This window comes from Macrobrachium nipponense, chromosome 1 (genome assembly GCF_015104395.2).
Source record: "Macrobrachium nipponense isolate FS-2020 chromosome 1, ASM1510439v2, whole genome shotgun sequence".
NCBI lineage: Eukaryota > Metazoa > Arthropoda > Malacostraca > Decapoda > Palaemonidae > Macrobrachium > Macrobrachium nipponense.
In genome coordinates, this window is record NC_087200.1 from 1,467,858 (window position 1) to 1,485,491 (window position 17,634).

Genomic DNA, 17,634 nt, shown 5'->3' on the forward strand with positions numbered 1-17,634 from the left:
AATGTTAAAAGAAAGATCTGGTGGGAGGTATAATGAACAAACCGTTATCCTCTTGTCTAATACGTATGACAGAGACAGCAACAGCTTGTAGAGTTGCATTTAATTGTATTGTGGAGGGCTGCAGAGATTTATTAACAATAATTGCAACACCTCCATGGACGATCACCAATTGGGAAAAAAAAAAAAAAAAAAAAAAAAAAAAAAAAAAGTGCCCACCAATTGGGAAAAAAAAAAAAAAATTAAAAATAGCATAATCAAGTCCAGGATTATAAGGAGAGTTACCTAACATAGTCTCCTGCAGGCATACAATCCCTGGATTGAATTCATGCATTAAACTTTAAAGTCTTCTGTCCAGGCTCTGAGACCCTTACAGTTCCATTGAAGGACATCGAACTTGAATGTTAAGGTGGTAAAATATACTACTTCCCACTCTTTGGAGGGGAAGTACTGATCCTAGGTTGGAGAGGAAATTTCTCCTTAATAAGAGATTGTTTTCTTGATCCCTTTTCATCTTTATTAGAGATCAGGGTTCTTGGCTGACAAACAGATTTCTGAATTAGAGTCTGATGCTCAGGATTTTTACTGTGATTTCGTGCATCACTATACTACTGGTATTAGTCTTGGGGCAGCAAGACTGATGAGAACTCGCATGTCTTTGAACTGGATTTGCTTTTGGAACTATCTTTCTTGGCGGAGAGATCTCTTTCAGAACACTGTACCCATTTGAAGTTTTTATGATAAAACTTTCATTATTTGGGGACGTGTTTCTTATACGCTTCCTGGTGGATGAAGCTGTAGTTTTATCATGTTTCTTAGTGACTGTGATAATTGATGGATCCGAGCTAGATCTCTCTAGTTTGGACCACTCCTTTGGTTGCTTCTTAGTGAAATTATTATTTGTGGACGTTTGCAAACTTTGCTTAGGGGCTGCATTTGCAACTGTTACATTTGTATCAGCTTGAGAGGATAAATTGTCCATGCTTTTGGAAGAACAATTTTTGTATTGGGCTTCAAAGCACTTGCTGACATAAGTTTCTGATTATTATTTCCAGTGCAAGGAGAAACAGGTTTCCGATGCATACTGTTAGATTCAATTACTGGTGGTGTCTCATTGCCAGAACTCTTCATCAACTTTATTACAGAAGCATACGTAAAGTTGGCACTCGTTAGCCCCCATTACCACACGCTTTGCTGCACTGATGCTGAGATGTTCATTACCAGCCACTGCCAACACGTCTTGCTCAAACCTGTATCTGAGGCAAGTCCTAGTGTTTGGAGAGTGATCACCCCTGCACTGGAAACAATAACGGGCTGCTTCACACTTGTCCAAATTGTCATGCTCAGCGAGCACACAGAACATCTCTTATTGTTTCCACACGAGTCTTGAATGTGGCCATATTCTAAACATTTGCGACATTGTTTAGGCTTTCTTTTATATTTTTTGACTTGCATCCTCTCATGGCCAACATTGATGGTATCAGGCAAGTAATTGGAGGAGAAGGTAAAAGCATAGCTGCATCCCCTCCCAATTTTTTTACATGAGATACACAAGGAGGGCACCTAAGGATAATCTCCTCCTCATTAAAAACATGCAAGTCTCTGGAATAAACTATCCATTTCAGCGTGTTAAAGAATCTGTGTGATGTGATTGCCTCAATATTTCCACTTTTTGGGGGTCTAAACTTTGATAGTAATATAGCCTGCGTCTCATTGCCTGCTTTTATGAGTACATCATAAAAGCAGGCAATGAGACGTTCTTTCCATATCGTTTCAGATTACCGATAGGAATAGAACCTACTTTATTCTCAATACATTCAGCAGATTTAATGAAATTTTCCCTTCCCTTCTTATAACTGGCAACATGCCATATGGGGGAGGAAGCGTCCTGGTATATGTTGCTGGTCCACATTCTTCGTCCTTAGGAACAAAATCGAATGGCTCATCGTTCAAATTCCTCACTGAAAACACCTTGGTGCTTAAAACAGTCATATTTAGAATGTGGCCATTTAATTTCAGTTGTGCCTCACTAGCTTCTTGGGGAGAGGAAAATTTAATGTATGCAGAAAAAGCCTGCTTGTCTTTTTCTAGAAGCATTTTAATCCTCTCCACCTTACCAAACTGTTTTGCACCACTATGCAAGCACTTGTAGTCCAACAAAAGGCTTGCATTAGTGCAATAAAGCACTCTCTTATTTATGTCAAATCCACCAGTTTTAATAGCACCCTGGTGTCTCGATGCATGGTTGTGTGTGATAGCCGAGCTCTCATCCGTGTCCATGCCTGAAGTTGTCGCCAGTGCCATTAAGTCGTCAGATCCAGGGGAGGGCAAACATTAGTCAATATCCATAATTTCAATATGTTTGTAGACTGCTTGGTTATATCAAGAAGGTATCGTGGGTAAGTCAGGTATTCAAATTCTCCACCAATGGCACAAGTGAGAGTCGACTCCCAGTGGTTCAACCCATACTCTACCCTTACGGGATAGCACCAATACGCTTGCAGTGGCCCAGGTATAAGCCTATCCGCCTGCTGGGAGTTCTGCCCCAACTAGTGAGGACCGACTCCCCACTCCAAACGTATTGGTGGGCTTCCGGACAAAAGCCAGGAGTCCCATCTCAAACACCAGCCCCCCTGGATTCCGATGAGCTGGTGTTTGGAGGTGGTTCCGCCCTCAAGGTAGAAATGGGAGGGTCTCATCACTACCTCTTAGTTCCAAACCATATCAGGTGGCAACTCAACCACCACAACTCCCACAATTAGCTTCGAATGCAAACCCCTTCCAAAACACGATCCCTTCTCAGACTCACCTAAGCAATAAAATTTAACAAAAGTGGAAAATTCCACATAATTAATCCGAATGCTAGTAAAAAATATTACTAGAAGGAGAAGGATGTAGTAAGAATGAAAAAATTGCAGAAAGAAGGAAAACTTCTGACTAATTTAGTTGGATCAGCAGCTGGGGCCCCAAGGACCAGTGAGAAAGCAACCCCACCAGGCATAAGGGCCCAGCTGCTGGTTCCTAAGCCCCCTACCCATGCCAAGGGGTCAGCATCTAGGGGGTGATCCTCCTATGTCTGACATGATGGCGAGACGGTGATGGAGAAGAAGTAGATGGAGTGAAACTCCCCTCTCTAAGAAGTCTCTTACTTGCAGGAGTCTGGAAAGAGACCCAGGAGACCCTCTGTTTACGACTCCTCCTCTTCGTAGATCAAGCAGAAATCCTCTCTTGTAAAACAGAGTCCAGCCTCTTAAAGACTGATTGAACCAACACCTTGGATGGTTCAGTGAGAGAAGACGATGATGTCATAACTGTAGGATGCATGGCCACCGCATTTGACGTCACAGGCTGAGAGGATGCTGGGAGTGACGTCACGACATCCTTTAAGACCAGCGCTGGTCCATGGCCTCACTGGCAGAGTGATAAGGAGCAACCCAGTGAGCGTCGACAATGGAAAAAGGGGTCTGCGAGGTGGCAGCACGCTAGAGCCAACGTAGAGTCCCAGGAGAGGCGGAACTGCTATAGGGGCTGGTGAAGGGGTATGTGCCTCCAAGAAATGCGACAACAGCCCATCCAAGGAAGGTGAACCCCGTAGCCCAAGCAATGCCCAAACAACTTCCATCTTGGATGACTCCATATCTGAAATAAAGATATTAGATGCATTACTCCCACGAGCCTCACAAACACAAACATGCCACTGTGGAGAAAACAGTGATGCACTCCTCTAGGTAGTAGAAACTCTGGGACAGCTACTACCAAACACAGAAGTCCATCCAAATAACCAGTTCCAGGAAGATCACACTGATGGCATCATGGACGAAGTTGAAAGTCACATCACTGCTCAACAGGTGTAGGAGAGACGCGACCTAAGCGGACATCACAGGCAGACATGTATAAGAATGATGTCACGACATTGGAATGTAGATCAAGTCAAGGGTCTTGGTAACAGCAAAGATGGCAAAACAGAGCATTCTGTCACCATCTACAGTAAATGGATGGCCTCCCCAGGACACGCATATGTGACAGAAGTGACGAATCTCCATGAAGAAAACCATTGTCAGAGAAATATGGGGAGAAATCAACCTTAAGAGCAGTGACAACTATGCAGTCGGCAGAACCCATGACGTCACCTGCCTATTCACGACGTCACATGCTCATTCACAACATCACAGCCCATTCACAATGTCACACAGCAGATTACTGTCAAAAAGAGCAAGAGATCATTTTAAGATTTTAAGTAGTGCAGAATACGTAAAACAAAATAGTATTACAATTATGCATATCATTATCCACTTGAACACCATAGGAAAACGATGTTCAGCAGGAAGGGGCTCTGAAAACAGCAAGGAACCCACTGCCAACAGTATTGACTGCTCCAAATTCTCACTTCTTCACAGCACAAACACACCAGTCAGAATTAGTGAATTGGAATCTCTGTGAGATGGAAGCGAAGAAGAGAGCTCCCAAGTTCTGGGAGACTGCTGCCGCTGCCAGATTCCAGTAAGAAACAGGGCTGACAACTTCAGAATCTGTAAATAAACGAAAAATCTCTCTCCCTCAGGAAGAAGATTGTATCCTGAGACTAAAACAATTATAATATGCGAGGTGGAGGGAAAGACAGAAGAGAGGTGTACTGCCCATGCCCCAATCCTACTAAAATAACAAAGAGTAAAGACGACAATAAGGACTGGCCCTGCAAGTAGAAGGGAAGATTGCAATCGTCCGCCATTAAAATTTGTCCCGAACATCCCAAAACCCGCATTCTGAAAGACTAAAACATTACAAAGTTCCCAGACGAGTGTGAAAATATACATAAAACAAACGTCAATACACATATTTCCAAATTAAAACACAAAACCAAAGTAAAGGGTCCTGTCTCTCTGAAGGGGCAATACTCTCTTAGGAGACGGACCAGCCTATTACACAATGCAAGCGATGACGGTGCTGAGTTAAAAGATGAATCCACTGCAAAAGCATCTGTCCCAAGGAAGGTCAACACAGCAAACAAGGAAGGCTTGTCTAAAAACTTAGACGTCCATGGAACTTCTGGGATGAATAAAATAAAAAGGAATAACGTGCAGGCTGTGATAAAAAAAAACTGGCTTGGAAAAGGAGAGCGAAGCGAAACTCCATTCTTCAAGACGGTATAAGAAACACTGGCATGTTGTGGGGGTCCGAGCTTGGTCAATGACCGAACATCCACCTTGTATATGCATGAGTTGCCAGATGCCACAGATTCCTTGTTTTACAATCTTTGATTGTTTTTACTGGTTTCCAGCTAACACTAGAAGATTATCCTATTGTTAAGACCGAAGGTTTGTTCCGTGTATGAACAAAACCTCATTGACACCTCCACTCCAGTGGCCGATCCCTCTCAACCCAGCTGTGGTAAGGAAGGAGAAGGAACACTGTTTTCAAGGAGAGGGATGGCTACATCAAATTCCTTGGTTGTGTAGGTGGAGGAATACTATCTAAACCTACCTCTTACAGCAGAGGCTGCATCCTAGCTTGAAACATTAGTATGCATATTTAAATTAAAGGATGACAAATTGAATGACAGTCAAAACGTAGGTGTAGAATGGCAGGCATGAGACCTAAAGCAGCTACAGTCACGGTTTAATGAACGTTTTTCATCAAATAACAGTTTTCTGAAGGTTAGTAATATCACAAAAATGAGGGGTGCCTAATATTTCCTGCCTCAAGAAAGAGCAAATGAAAAAGTAAAGAGAAGAAGAGTATTATCTACCAAACTTTAATGATATCCTAGTCCAGTGAAGGGGAAGAAACTACATGCTGAAATCTAGTGTGACCAAGATTCTGAGGCAGATGAGGGAGGAGGCAAAATGTAAGAGAACAGCAACAGAAAACAGGGTGACACCAAAATGACTTAAATTGAATGTCTAGAAGAGGCAAAACCCCAGGCACTAGTAATAAAAGTGAGGATGGTAGGATGTGCAAGTATTACATACTGAGAGGGAGAAACATGATTTTTCTCAAATGTTCTTCAATCTTGACAAAAAAAATAAAACAAACCTCTAAGACTTTTTATGCTTAGAAGAAAGATCTAAAGAAGCTCCAAATGATAGTAAGGAAGGATGAACCTGAAAACTGGACGGGGAGAGGAAGGGGCTGAGAGGAAAAAAGAGAGGCTACATGGAAATTTCTCTGACTGCAGAATACACATATGCTCCCACATCCTATATTTTTATATATGTAATGAAAAAAGCTAAAAGCAGAAGCAAATATCTTGGAAGAGACAATATTAAAATCTATCATAAATAAAAATGGAGGATATATTACATATAAAAAAAATTGAAACAATAAGATCATTAGGATGAAAACTCACACATAGAAGGTTTATCATGAAAACAAACCAAATGAGAAAAACTAACACTTAAGGCAGAAGAGGTCTATCCACCTCTATCCTACCAAACGGACAGATCTCATATATTATATCATGGGATTTTCTTCAAAGCAAAACCTTGATGGTCTGCCACTCCACATACTGAATAATAAGGCTTGTGAAATTGTATTTTTGTACAACAAGAATATTAAAGCACTAAGATCTTAGCATGAAAAGTTCAACGAACATAAAAATGAGTTTGATGAGAATGTATTTACTCACCATTGTTATCGTCTCTGCAATAATGATATCAATGACATCACTCCACAAAATGAAACGAGTATGTTGGCGACCAGAGTAAAATGTAATGGTAGTTTGTACTCCAAGTCCAGCCACAACAAGTAATGTTTCTGAGTAAAAGAGAGGTAAAAACACCATACATGTTATATAACTGTCTACAAAAATTTCAGTAATATAAAATAGTATAACCAATCTTGCCTGTATATTTGTATTTAAGGATATTTCAAGCAGGATTGGAAAAGAAAAACTGCACATCCCTGATGAAAGAATCCCTTAAAACTGGGTAAAATAATAGTATAGTATTCTACTGTAATGAACACAACTTTTGTTCCTACACCATATACAACCCTTCCGTCCTTTACTTAGGATAGATTGTAGCTTAGCTGAAACTACTGGCTAATACTTTCTTTTATTTACCGAGGTAGTTAATTACCGAGCCGGTAGTTACCTGCCCAGCGGTGGGGAAGCACCACCTCCCCACCAGCTCACTGAGTCATCACTTTGATTACAGCCAGCAGCGAGGAAAGACCTCTCTCTTTCGCTCTCGCTGTCTTGTTGAAATTATTCATAACATTCTTTTTATCTTTCTAGCTGAATGCGAGTATGTCTGACAATATGGTGTCCCGGGCCGTAGGTGTGGGACTTTCGTGAGCATGATTGATAGAGACCCTCACTCCCTTCATCCTTCTTGCAGGGAGCATTCCTGTACATCGGAATCGCTATGAGGAGTGTCGTACCTTGTCACCTGCCAAGTGGGTTGAGTATTGCCAGTGGCAAAGTAAGAAGAAAATGACAATTTGTCGAAAATTGCATTTTTCCTAACTATACAAACCTGAGGTACTTTAACAATAGGAAGTAGCTAGCGGCAGCTGGAACGGTCGTAAGCTTCGAACAAGGGGAGAACGGTAGTTAACTGCTTGTCCGATCGTCGCGCGCCGCGCGACTGGGAGGTAAACAAATCACTTTTGCTTTTGGCCCATGCAAAATACGCAGAGTGAGGGGTGGCATGAGGAGGGAGTATATGTAAAGGACCTCAGGTTTGTATAGTTAGGAAAAATGCAATTTTCGACAAATTGTCATTTGTTCCGATACGTAATACAAACCATCGGTCCTTTAACAATAGGAAGACTCACTTCTTGGTGGGTGGAATCTGAGTCTTTTGATGAACAGACTGGTGTTCGTCCATCCCTGGAATGCCTCCCTGGTCGTAAGAGCGAGGGAGGGATCCAAGCCTCTGTCCGATTGATCGGGGTGTGCACCGCAGGATCAATGGTCAGACCTCTGGGCCAAGTACTAAGAGAGAGGCAAGCGTATCTCTTCGTACCAGCATTGTAAGAACTTTTTCCTGTACATGAGCAAATATAAAGTAATGGGTTTGTCTCATGTAGGCATCCACTTTCTCCCCCTTGTTGGAGAAAGTGGTGGATATACACTCCTATCTCTAGTTAAAGAGATAGGATGGAGCTCGATTGAATAGCTTACCTGCATCTGACTCCCTTCCAGCGTGGTAACGACCGTATCCCTCTGCCCACAGGTAGAGGTAGAGAAAGATGGTGAAGAGAAGCCAGTCACTCTCTCATTCACACATTCATTCTCCCAGTCATACCAGGAATCGATGCTGTTCTGCCTGCTCGGGTGCTGGGTAAGCTTACACAACGTGTTGAGCAGCCACCACAGGTCCCAAGGAAAAAGTATCCAAGGACTTGTGGGCAATATCCCGAAGGTAGAAGGACGTGAAGGTGGTCTGGTTGGCCCAGACACCTGCCTTCAGGACCTGCGCCACGGAGAAGTTCTTACGGAACGCTAAGGAGGGTCCGATACCTCTGACTTCGTGGGCTCTCGGTCGGAGCGTACGGATGTCGTCGCTACCATCAGCCTCGTACGCTCTCCTGATCACCTCACGCAGCCAGAAAGAAAGCGTGTTCTTGGAAACTTCTTTCTTGGTAACCCCAGTGCTAACGAAGAGGCGTCGACACTCAGGCCTGAGGTGTCGAGTTCTCTTCAGATAGCGCCGTAGCGCCCTCACAGGACAAAGCAGCATCTCATCCGCATCGTTATCGGTGAAGTCCAGAAGGGAGGGATCGTGAAAGACTCGAACCTGTCGTCAGGGATCGACGGATTCTGAGTCTTGGCTACGAAGTTCGGGACGAAATCGAGCGTCACAGATCCCCAGCCTCTGGTGTGTTTAACATCATAAGAAAGACCATGTAGTTCCCCTACTCTCTTCGCCGATGCCAGGGCCAGCAAGAAGAGGGTCTTGAGGGTCAGATCCCTGTCTGACGACTCTCGGAGTGGCTCGAAGGGTCTTCGAGTCAAACTCCTAAGGACGAGAGTCACATCCCACGCAGGGGGCCTGAGTTCCCTGGGTGGGCAAGACCTTTCGAAGCTCCTCATTAGCAAGGAGATCTCGAACGAATTCGAGATGTCCAGTCCCCTCAGTTTTAGGACGAGAGCCAGGGCGGCTCTATATCCTTTAACTGTGGGTACTGAGAGGAGCTTCTCTCGGCGAAGAAACACGAGGAAATCCGCTACCTGCGCTGAAGAGTGGCTCTGAGAGGAGACAGACCCTGTCTACGACACCAACCACAGAAGACGGCCCACTTCCCCTGGTACACAGCTGCAGAGGGACTGTCGGACGTGTCCAGCCATCTCTGTTGCTGCGCTACGAGAAAAGCCTCTCGTTCGCAAGAGATGGTGGATAACAGCCAGCCGTGAAGTTGAAGGGACTGGACTGCTTGGTGGTACCGTTCTACGTGTGGCTGGGCTAGAAGGTTGTGCCAACTGGGTAGCTCTCTCGGTGCGTCCGCAAGAAGAGCCAGCAGGTCCGGATACCAAACGGCTTGAGGACGTTTGGGAGCCACCAGGATCATTCTGAGATTGGGAGTGACCAGCGCTCGACTGATCACTTTCCGAATCAGACAGAAGGGAGGAAAGGCGTAGGCGAAGAGGTTGTCCCAGGGGTGTTGGAGAGCGTCCTCTGCAGCTGCCCATGGGTCCGGCACGGCTGAAAAGAAAACGTGAAGTTTTCTGTTGTGCCGGGTGGCGAACAGGTCTACGACCGGTCGCCCCCACAGGTTGAAGAGCCTTTCCTTCCGCCACGTCTTGGGTCTTGGTGAGAGACCATTCGGTCCCTATCACCTGATCCCGACGGCTGAGCTTGTCCGCTACTACATTCCTCTTGCCTGGAATGTAGCGTGCTGACAGCTCTATCGAGTGAGCCGTGGCCCACTCGTGCACCTGCACCGTCAACTGATGGAGCGGAAGAGACACTAGCCCCCCCTGCTTGTTGACATATGCCACTACTGTGGTGTTGTCGCACATCAACACCACTGAGTGTCCCACCAAGCGGTCCTGAAACTCTCGGAGAGCGTTGAACGCCGCCTTGAGTTCCAGGACATTGATGTGAAGGTGCTTTTCATGATGGTCCCACACACCTGCAGTCAGCAACTCCTCCAGGTGTGCGCCCCATCCCTCGGTCGATGCGTCTGAGAACAGAAGCATCTCCGGGGGGGGAGTGCGTATGGGCACTCCTCTTAAGAGGTTCTTGTCGTCGAGCCACCAGGCTAGGTCCTGCCTCACCTTGTCCGTGAGAGCCACGGGAAAGTAAGGAGGATCCTTGGCCTGAGACCAACTCTCCCTTAGCCTCCACTGGAGAGACCGCAGGTGAAGACGCCCGTGAGGGACTAACTTCTCGAGTGACGACAGATGGCCGATCACGACTTGCCATTGCTGTGCTGCCTGTTCCTGCCGAGACAGGAACCGGCCGGCTGCCTCCCTGAATTTGCTGATGCGCAAGTCTGCGGGAAAGACCTGCCCTGCTACCGTGTCTATCAGCATACCCAGGTACTTCATCTTCTGCTTGGGTTCGAGATCGGACTTCTCGTAGTTTATCACGATCCCCAGATCGCGACAAAACTTGAGGAGTCGATCTCTGTCCTGTAGCAACTGCGAGCGGGAGCTCGCCAGGACTAGCCAATCGTCGAGATACCTCAGAAGACGTATCCCGTGCGAATGGGCCCAAGCTGACACCAGAGAGAACACTCGCGTGAACACCTGTGGGGCGGTTGAGAGACCGAAACAAAGTGCCCTGAATTGGTACACCGTCCCGTCGAAGATGAAGCGGAGGTACTTTCTGGAGGACTGATGGATGGGTATTTGAAAATACGCGTCCTTCAAGTCCACTGAAAGCATGAAATCGTTCCCCCTGATCGAGTCGAGCACCGAGCGTGCTGACTCCATCGTGAACCGCGTCGTGCGAACGAAGCGGTTCAGGGGAGAGAGGTCTATCACCGGACGCCAGCCCCCCGATGCCTTCTCCACTAGGAAGAGGCGGCTGTAAAAGCCCGGTGACTGGTCCTCCACGATTTCTACAGCTCGTTTCGCCAGCATGGTCTTGATCTCCTGTCGAAGAGCGTTGTCCTTTGCTGATCCCCGGACATAGGTCTGTAGATGGACCGGTTTGGAGATGAGGGGGGGCCGAGACTCGAAGGGTAGTAGATATCCCTCCCGAAGGACGTCTACTATCCGTTTGCTCGGTCGGCCGTAATAGCGCTGCCGAAGGTCGCCCAACTGGTCTCGCCAGGCACCCCCTACTTCCGGCAGCAGGTGAGGGGGAACGCCGTCCCTAGCGTTTCCCTCCTCGTTTCGACTTCTTCCCACCACCTCCTCGGGGAAAGGAGGGTTGGGAGGAGGGCTGATTACGGCCTCCTCTAGCAGAAGTCGAAACAGCAGGAGTCTTCACACGGGGCTTGGACGGTGCAACCGTCTTCGCCGCCGTGGAAGCGCTAGCCAAGCTCTTTGGCTTGGCCGCAGTCGCTCGAGATTGCCCAGTAACCTTCGAGACTGCCTGGTGAACTAAGCGGTCACTGTCATCAGTGCGCCGCCTTTCCACCGCAGCGTCCACCATCTCTCCGGGAAAGAGAGCTGGGGAACTCCTAATGGGTCCATTGCGAAGCCGAGTGCCGCCTCACGCCCGGCCCCCTTGGTCACTCGGGTAAGGACTGCGTCCCTACGTCGAAGAACCAAGTTGGCCCACAGGTTAGCAGTCTGATGGGCGAGGTAAGAGATCGCTCTTCCTCCAGACTGGCACAGTCTCCTGAAAGAAGCGTCGTCTTCGAGAGCAGAACTCCCGGAGCCGGCCGCTACTTTGGATATTGTGAGGGACCACAAATCCAACCAAGAGACTGCCTGGAACGCTGCCATAGCGGTAGATTCCAGGGCAAGTGCCTCCTGCTGCGAGAACCTCCGACAGGAGCTGCTGCAGGGACACACCTGGAGTCAGCCTCGCTAACTCCGGGTTAACCTGTTTAGGCAGTATCGGGTCTTCCGAAGGCACGTAGAATCGCCTCTGACGCTGTAGAGGGGGAGGAAGCAGCTTAGAAGACCGTCCGGATTTCAGTGAATCCTCCCGTCCTGAGACGAGATTCTCAACTTGATCCAGGACTGAGTCTGCAAGCTCTGATCGCGGTAACCCCACCATCATTTTGGGTTCCCTCTTGGGACCCCAAAATGATTCGAGCCGGGACGTGGACTCTGCCGGTGGTAGCGGCGATCCTTCCGTAAGGTCATTATGCTGACGAATCAGCTTAATGACCTCTGCAAAGTTCCTCTGTATCTCGGGAGTTACTGCGTCTTGTGGAGTAGGACCGTCCAGTCCCTCCAGCAAGAACAGGTCCCGCAATACTCCTCCTTCAGAAGGAGGAACAGCGGCAGACCCCTGACGGTCGCCTCCAACTACTTGCGCGTATGTTCTGGTCGGTCCTAAAACCGTGCCTGAGCCATACGGCGTCATAGCGGGGTCACGAGCGGCGCACCTCTCGTGATCACTCCTCGGTACCTCGCTCCTCCCGGTATAGCCCGAGGAGGTTGAAGGTACGGGAGAGGCAGACCTGACGCTCCCCCCTCGCTCGCTGGCAGGACCAGCGTGCGTGGAGGGCTGCTGCTGATCGTCAACCCGCGGTGGCGATCGAGCAGCAGGCCTAGCCTTGCCGCTCGCCTGGGGCGAGAGGCTCGGCTGAGAACGTCGAGACTGATCTCTAGCGTCAGGCGAGCTGTTGCTGGTCACCGTCTCCGCCCGGTCCCTATGGGAGCGGCGGTCAGGTGACCTGCTAGGCTCTCTGTCGCGGCGAGAGCCGGCCAGTCGTCCTCGGCGCGTCGAGCCGCTGGTACCAGCCGTGGCTGGTACCGACGGCCGCGGGGACCCCTTCCTCGCCTCAACCCGTGGCTGGTCAGCGACCGTCACGTCAACCCGAGCAGCCAGTTGATCGCTGCGAGAGCGTCCACTGGCCTGGCGAGAGTCGTGCGCACGACTCTCGCCAGTCTTCTGCTCCGCGCCGCTGTCTTGACGGCGAGCGAGCTCGGACGTCAAGACTTTGGCTGGACGGTCTCCCGTGGAAGAGCGTCCACTCGGTACTTCTCGCGAACGAGAAGCGGCCGAGACGGAACCTGGTTTAGCGGCAGAACCGCTAACACCAGGTGAGGACGTACCAGCCGAGGCTGGTACACCTCTGGTCCCCGTCGTCTTCTTCTTTGCAGAGGAAGAGACGGGCCCCGTTCCCGAAGGAACAGGAGGACCAGCAGAAGAGCTCCCCGACTCGCCTGAGCGAGCCGGGCCCTTAGAAGATCCCGAAGGAGTCTTCTTAGGGGGGGAGGAGGCAGCCTTCTTCTTCTTCGGCTGTTTAGCCTTAGAAGTCGAAGGGGAAGAGGAGGCAGCAGACGACGAAGAAGACGACGAAGACGACGACGACACCTTCCTCTTCTTCCTCTTCTTCTTCGCCAGGCTCCGCAGGACAGACGTCAGGTCTTCCATCCAGGAGGGAGCCGGGGCAGTTGCCGAAGCAACAGGGCCCGACTGCACCTGTCCGGAAAGACCTGAGACTGTGACAGCACCACCAACAGCAGGAACAACAGGAACAGGTCCAGGAACAGGAACAGCAGGAACAGCATGCAGATTATCTGAAAGGGAAGGAGCAGCAGAGACAGCAACAGGTACGGCAGGCACGGCAGGTACCGCAGGAGAGCCAGGCGTCCTGTCGGCAGCTACCGTCATTCTCGGCACTGGCGGCAGGTCCAGGGGGGTACTCTTGGGGCAGCGGAAGTCCGGGGTCGGCAACACAAAGAACCCAGGTGGCGGTGGCACCGTCCTCTTTGGTACGGCAGTAATCGGTTTGTGTATTGCAGCCGTGGGTGTCACCGTCATTACATGTGGTGTATACACCAAGTGCGGTGGCATATCATAAGCTGGTGTAGATATTGTGGTAGTGGTAGTGGTTACCGTACCATGAGTGACCACTGCCGACCCCGCCAACCGCTGAATCAACCCCTGTATACTAGGCACTCCCTGCAGTCCCAGCGACTCCCACACCTGTCCCAGGTCGTCCTTCGCTGATGGCACACCTGCGGAAGCAACAGTCGGGTTAGTCAGAGGGGTTTCCTCGCGCCTGGGGGGAGAAGAACCCCACCCAGAGCGGACGGAAGACCCCGAATACAACTGGACGTCCGGGTAGCGGGCGCCCTCCTCCACACTCGACGGATCGAGAGAGGAGAAGGACTCCGCTACCCCCCCCCGCAGGGGAAGGCGCGAAACGTGGGGGCTGGCCGGGGGGCAGGAAAGAAGACGAAGTGTCCGTTACCAAAGGAGTCACTGGACTTTCCGATGACTTCTTTGGCGGCCTAAGTCTCTTCCTGCCTTCGTACAGCACCCACTGCGCCTCGGACCAATTCATACATGTTACACATGGCTCGGTGCGGGAGCATTCTCGCCCCCGACACCGAGTACAAACCTCGTGTGGATCCACATCCACAAATGATCTGAATCCGCCGCATTTACGCCCCTCCAGCCCGGGACACACTCTACGGGCGACTGGGGGGCGCGGCGAAATCTCCATTTCTTGATCACTCATTATTAATATGAAAAAAGAAATGTAAATGTACTTACAAGCATACACTCTCAAACACACTAGGAAAAAGAGGGCTGATACTCAAAGCAAACGACAAAGCGGGCAGAGTGATGACGAGCACGTCCTATCCTCACACGGCCGAAAGCAAAAGTGATTTGTTTACCTGCCCAGCCGCGCGACGATCGGACAAGCAGTTAACTACCGTTCTCCCCTTGTTCGAAGCTTACGACCGTTCCAGCTGCCGCTAGCTACTTCCTATTGTTAAAGGACCGATGGTTTGTATTACGTATCGGAACAAAGGGATTGTTCGCCTTTTGAGTTCTTCCTCAAAGACCATATGACCCAGACCTTCTGCTTCCTCGTTGGGGACTCGTCCTTCGGGACCTTCATTGTCTCAATCCTCTGGGAGTGAAGTGCATAAGAGCGACAATTTAACTCCTGGAAAGCCTTTGAAAGGGTGAGACCTGCCCATTTCCCAAGGTGAAACAGGAAGGCCTGGCCCTTCTAAGGATGAGCCTTGTTTTTCAGTGCGTGTTGACGACGCCCTTCGTGTTTTGTGGCCTTCGTCGGGACTTCCTGGCCTGCCGTTGAAGGAGAGACTTTTGTCGGCACTCTCCTCTGGAGCTGCATCTTCTTCCTCAGTCTCCTTGGAGGAGTCAGCCTCATTTTCCTGTGCTGTTAAGGAAGACGCCCTTCCCTCTGCAGCGCAGCTCCCAGAGCCCTCCCCAGCGGAGGCTCTTTTCGATGCTGACCAGGTCCGTCCTGTCTGCCCGCCCTCGAGGATGCAGGTCCAGCACTCGGACTCCTCCTGACACGCCTTCTTCGAGAGCCAACATCGACTCTCAGAGAAGTAGTAAAGACCCCTCTCAGAGACGTGCTGATGCGCGCTCTCCTTTGAGAACTACCAGACCTTCATGCTATGCTCCTCATCTTTGTGCAATGTTACGGCACACACAAAGGAGCCTTCATTGGATTTACTCTCCTCAATGCACAGGAGCCTTCATTGGAGAGGTGTCACAGAGAAACTCTCTCCCTCTTGGGGACAACACGTCAACGCATGCCCCCCTTCTACACCGGTGTGTGCGGCAATACGTACAGTGAGAACTACTTCCTGATGCGCACTGTGTTACTCCTGGACAGCGCGCTCCGACAGCACACATGATTGTGCATGTGTCCTTTAGACAGCATTCACCTATAACATGCGTTACCCAACGCACTGCTTCACTGCTGCCTCAGCAACAGTATAAGCGCTCACCGAGAGGCACTACTGCCCATGCGCGCCAATACGAGTCACCAGAGCGTTTTTCTCAACACTCGAGCAGGCGCTCTCAGAACACTCTTCTTCATCTACACACGCAACAAAACGCGCATTTTCACCTATAGAGCCCCAAAGCTCTCCTGCGCGCTCTAACGCCCGCAGCTCTGGGTGTTCTCCCGCGCGCCATTTGCCTGCATGCACTTACACACATTCTGAACTTGTGTGCGTGCCCGCACTGACACACACTCTTACTCCTGCAGATACACACGCACTTGTAAAACCTTTTTCCTCTGTTTTTTGCAATGATTCAACACGAAAAACAGAGACGTCCTCGGAACTTCCATCGTCTGCTCCTCCTCTGGAGGTCCCATCTCCACCTCAGAATCCTCATAAGGTGCAACCCAGCCTTCCAAAAGGCAGCCATATAGGCTTTCACCACTGATCAGAGGTCATTGTTCCCCGACTCTTCCTTGTGAACAAGGCCGCAAGCGGGCCCTTTCTCCTTCATATGATCTTCCAGGCCCCCTTCCGATTCCTCTTGGGAAGTTGGGAGGGCAGTTAAGGGGATTTACTATCCCTAAACTGCCACGAGTGCTTAATGTCAGGCAAGAGGTGCTCAAGAAGCAAAGGCATCCTGTGACTCCTCCTTACGAGTCCAGACCTTCAAACTCTCGAGGTTCTCGACCTCCAAGGGCTTGTTCCCTTGTAGAGAAGTATCATATCTCACCCATTGAGTTCGAACCCAGCCAAGATCCTCCTGACAGGACTCCAACAGTGCTTGCAAAGAGGGCTCCATCTCCCTTCTCTCCTCCAGCTTCACCAGAAGCAGACAGGTGTCCTCCAACTCCACCTTCCCCCTTCTTGTAAGGGGCTGTAAGAAGGGGGCAAAAGGACCTTTGGAAGGCAGCGAAGAGCCTCCATGGGCTCTTATGGCTCTGAGGGTCTTGGCTCCCGGACCTTCTGCTGCCCTTCATGAACAACTCGGCCTTCTTCTTTAAGACTGGACCCCTCTCATTCATGCCTGGGTGCGTCATTGCAGAGGGAGGATGATTTTCAAGAGGCAACCGATGATTCAGCTAGCTAACTTTCAGAACCAGCTGCTTCAGCTGTTGTTAGATGCAGCAGCTGAAACCACCTTTCACGAGATCATTGGTCTCATCCGGAAGGTAAACGGCCTAGGAGAAGCTCCAACTACTCCAAAAGGCTGTACGTGAGCAGTCGACCTTCTTTGTTGCGCCCCTCGGGGTGCTCGGTCCCGGTTTGAGCTACCATTGTCATCCCTGACAAGGGAGGCTCTGACCAAAGCTGACGGACAAGTTTCAGCGAGGAAGGACTTGCTGCGGGCATCTCGGTCCTCTAAGCTACTCTCCTTTGCTTTCCAAAAGCAGAGGAAGTTCTATGTGGCCCAAAAGGCTGAGCCTTCACCCTTGCCCATAAACCTGATGATAACATCATTAGCACCTGGAGTTTCGCTCCAGACACTGCAACACCAAACCTTGACGCTCTCTTCCCAGGAGGTGTTGCAGCTCGAACAAACCACGATGGCGGTGTTGCAAGCAGCTTCATGGTTGGACTTTTGGGGTGGCACGGTGGGCTTTCTTGCCACCTCTGAGACTCCACAGCAGCCTGACAAGCAAGTGGACATGGCCCATCAGCTCCATGACCTTGTTTTGTCAGGAGGTAAAGCTATGGAGTTCTTAGTCCACCAGCTTGCCAACCTCTGGGCCCTACCTGGTGCTGAAGCGCAGGGATGCCGTCTCATCAAGGCTTGATTGAGCTGTGGACCCGCAGGATGTGACTGGCCTGAGGAATGCCTCGCTTCAGGGATCCACTATCTT

At 49.8% G+C, this 17,634-nt stretch overlaps 1 protein-coding gene across 2 annotated transcripts in view; it reads right to left on the reverse strand.

The window, feature by feature from the left end:
* Window positions 1-17,634, reverse strand: part of LOC135219095 (phosphatidylinositol N-acetylglucosaminyltransferase subunit H-like) — a 103,733-nt gene that overhangs the window by 22,010 nt on the left and 64,089 nt on the right. For both annotated transcript variants that reach the window (XM_064255531.1, XM_064255530.1), the window contains exon 3: window positions 6,623-6,750. In XM_064255531.1, coding sequence (XP_064111601.1) covers window positions 6,623-6,750 — 128 coding nt within the window. The remainder of the gene's footprint in view (window positions 1-6,622; window positions 6,751-17,634) is intronic.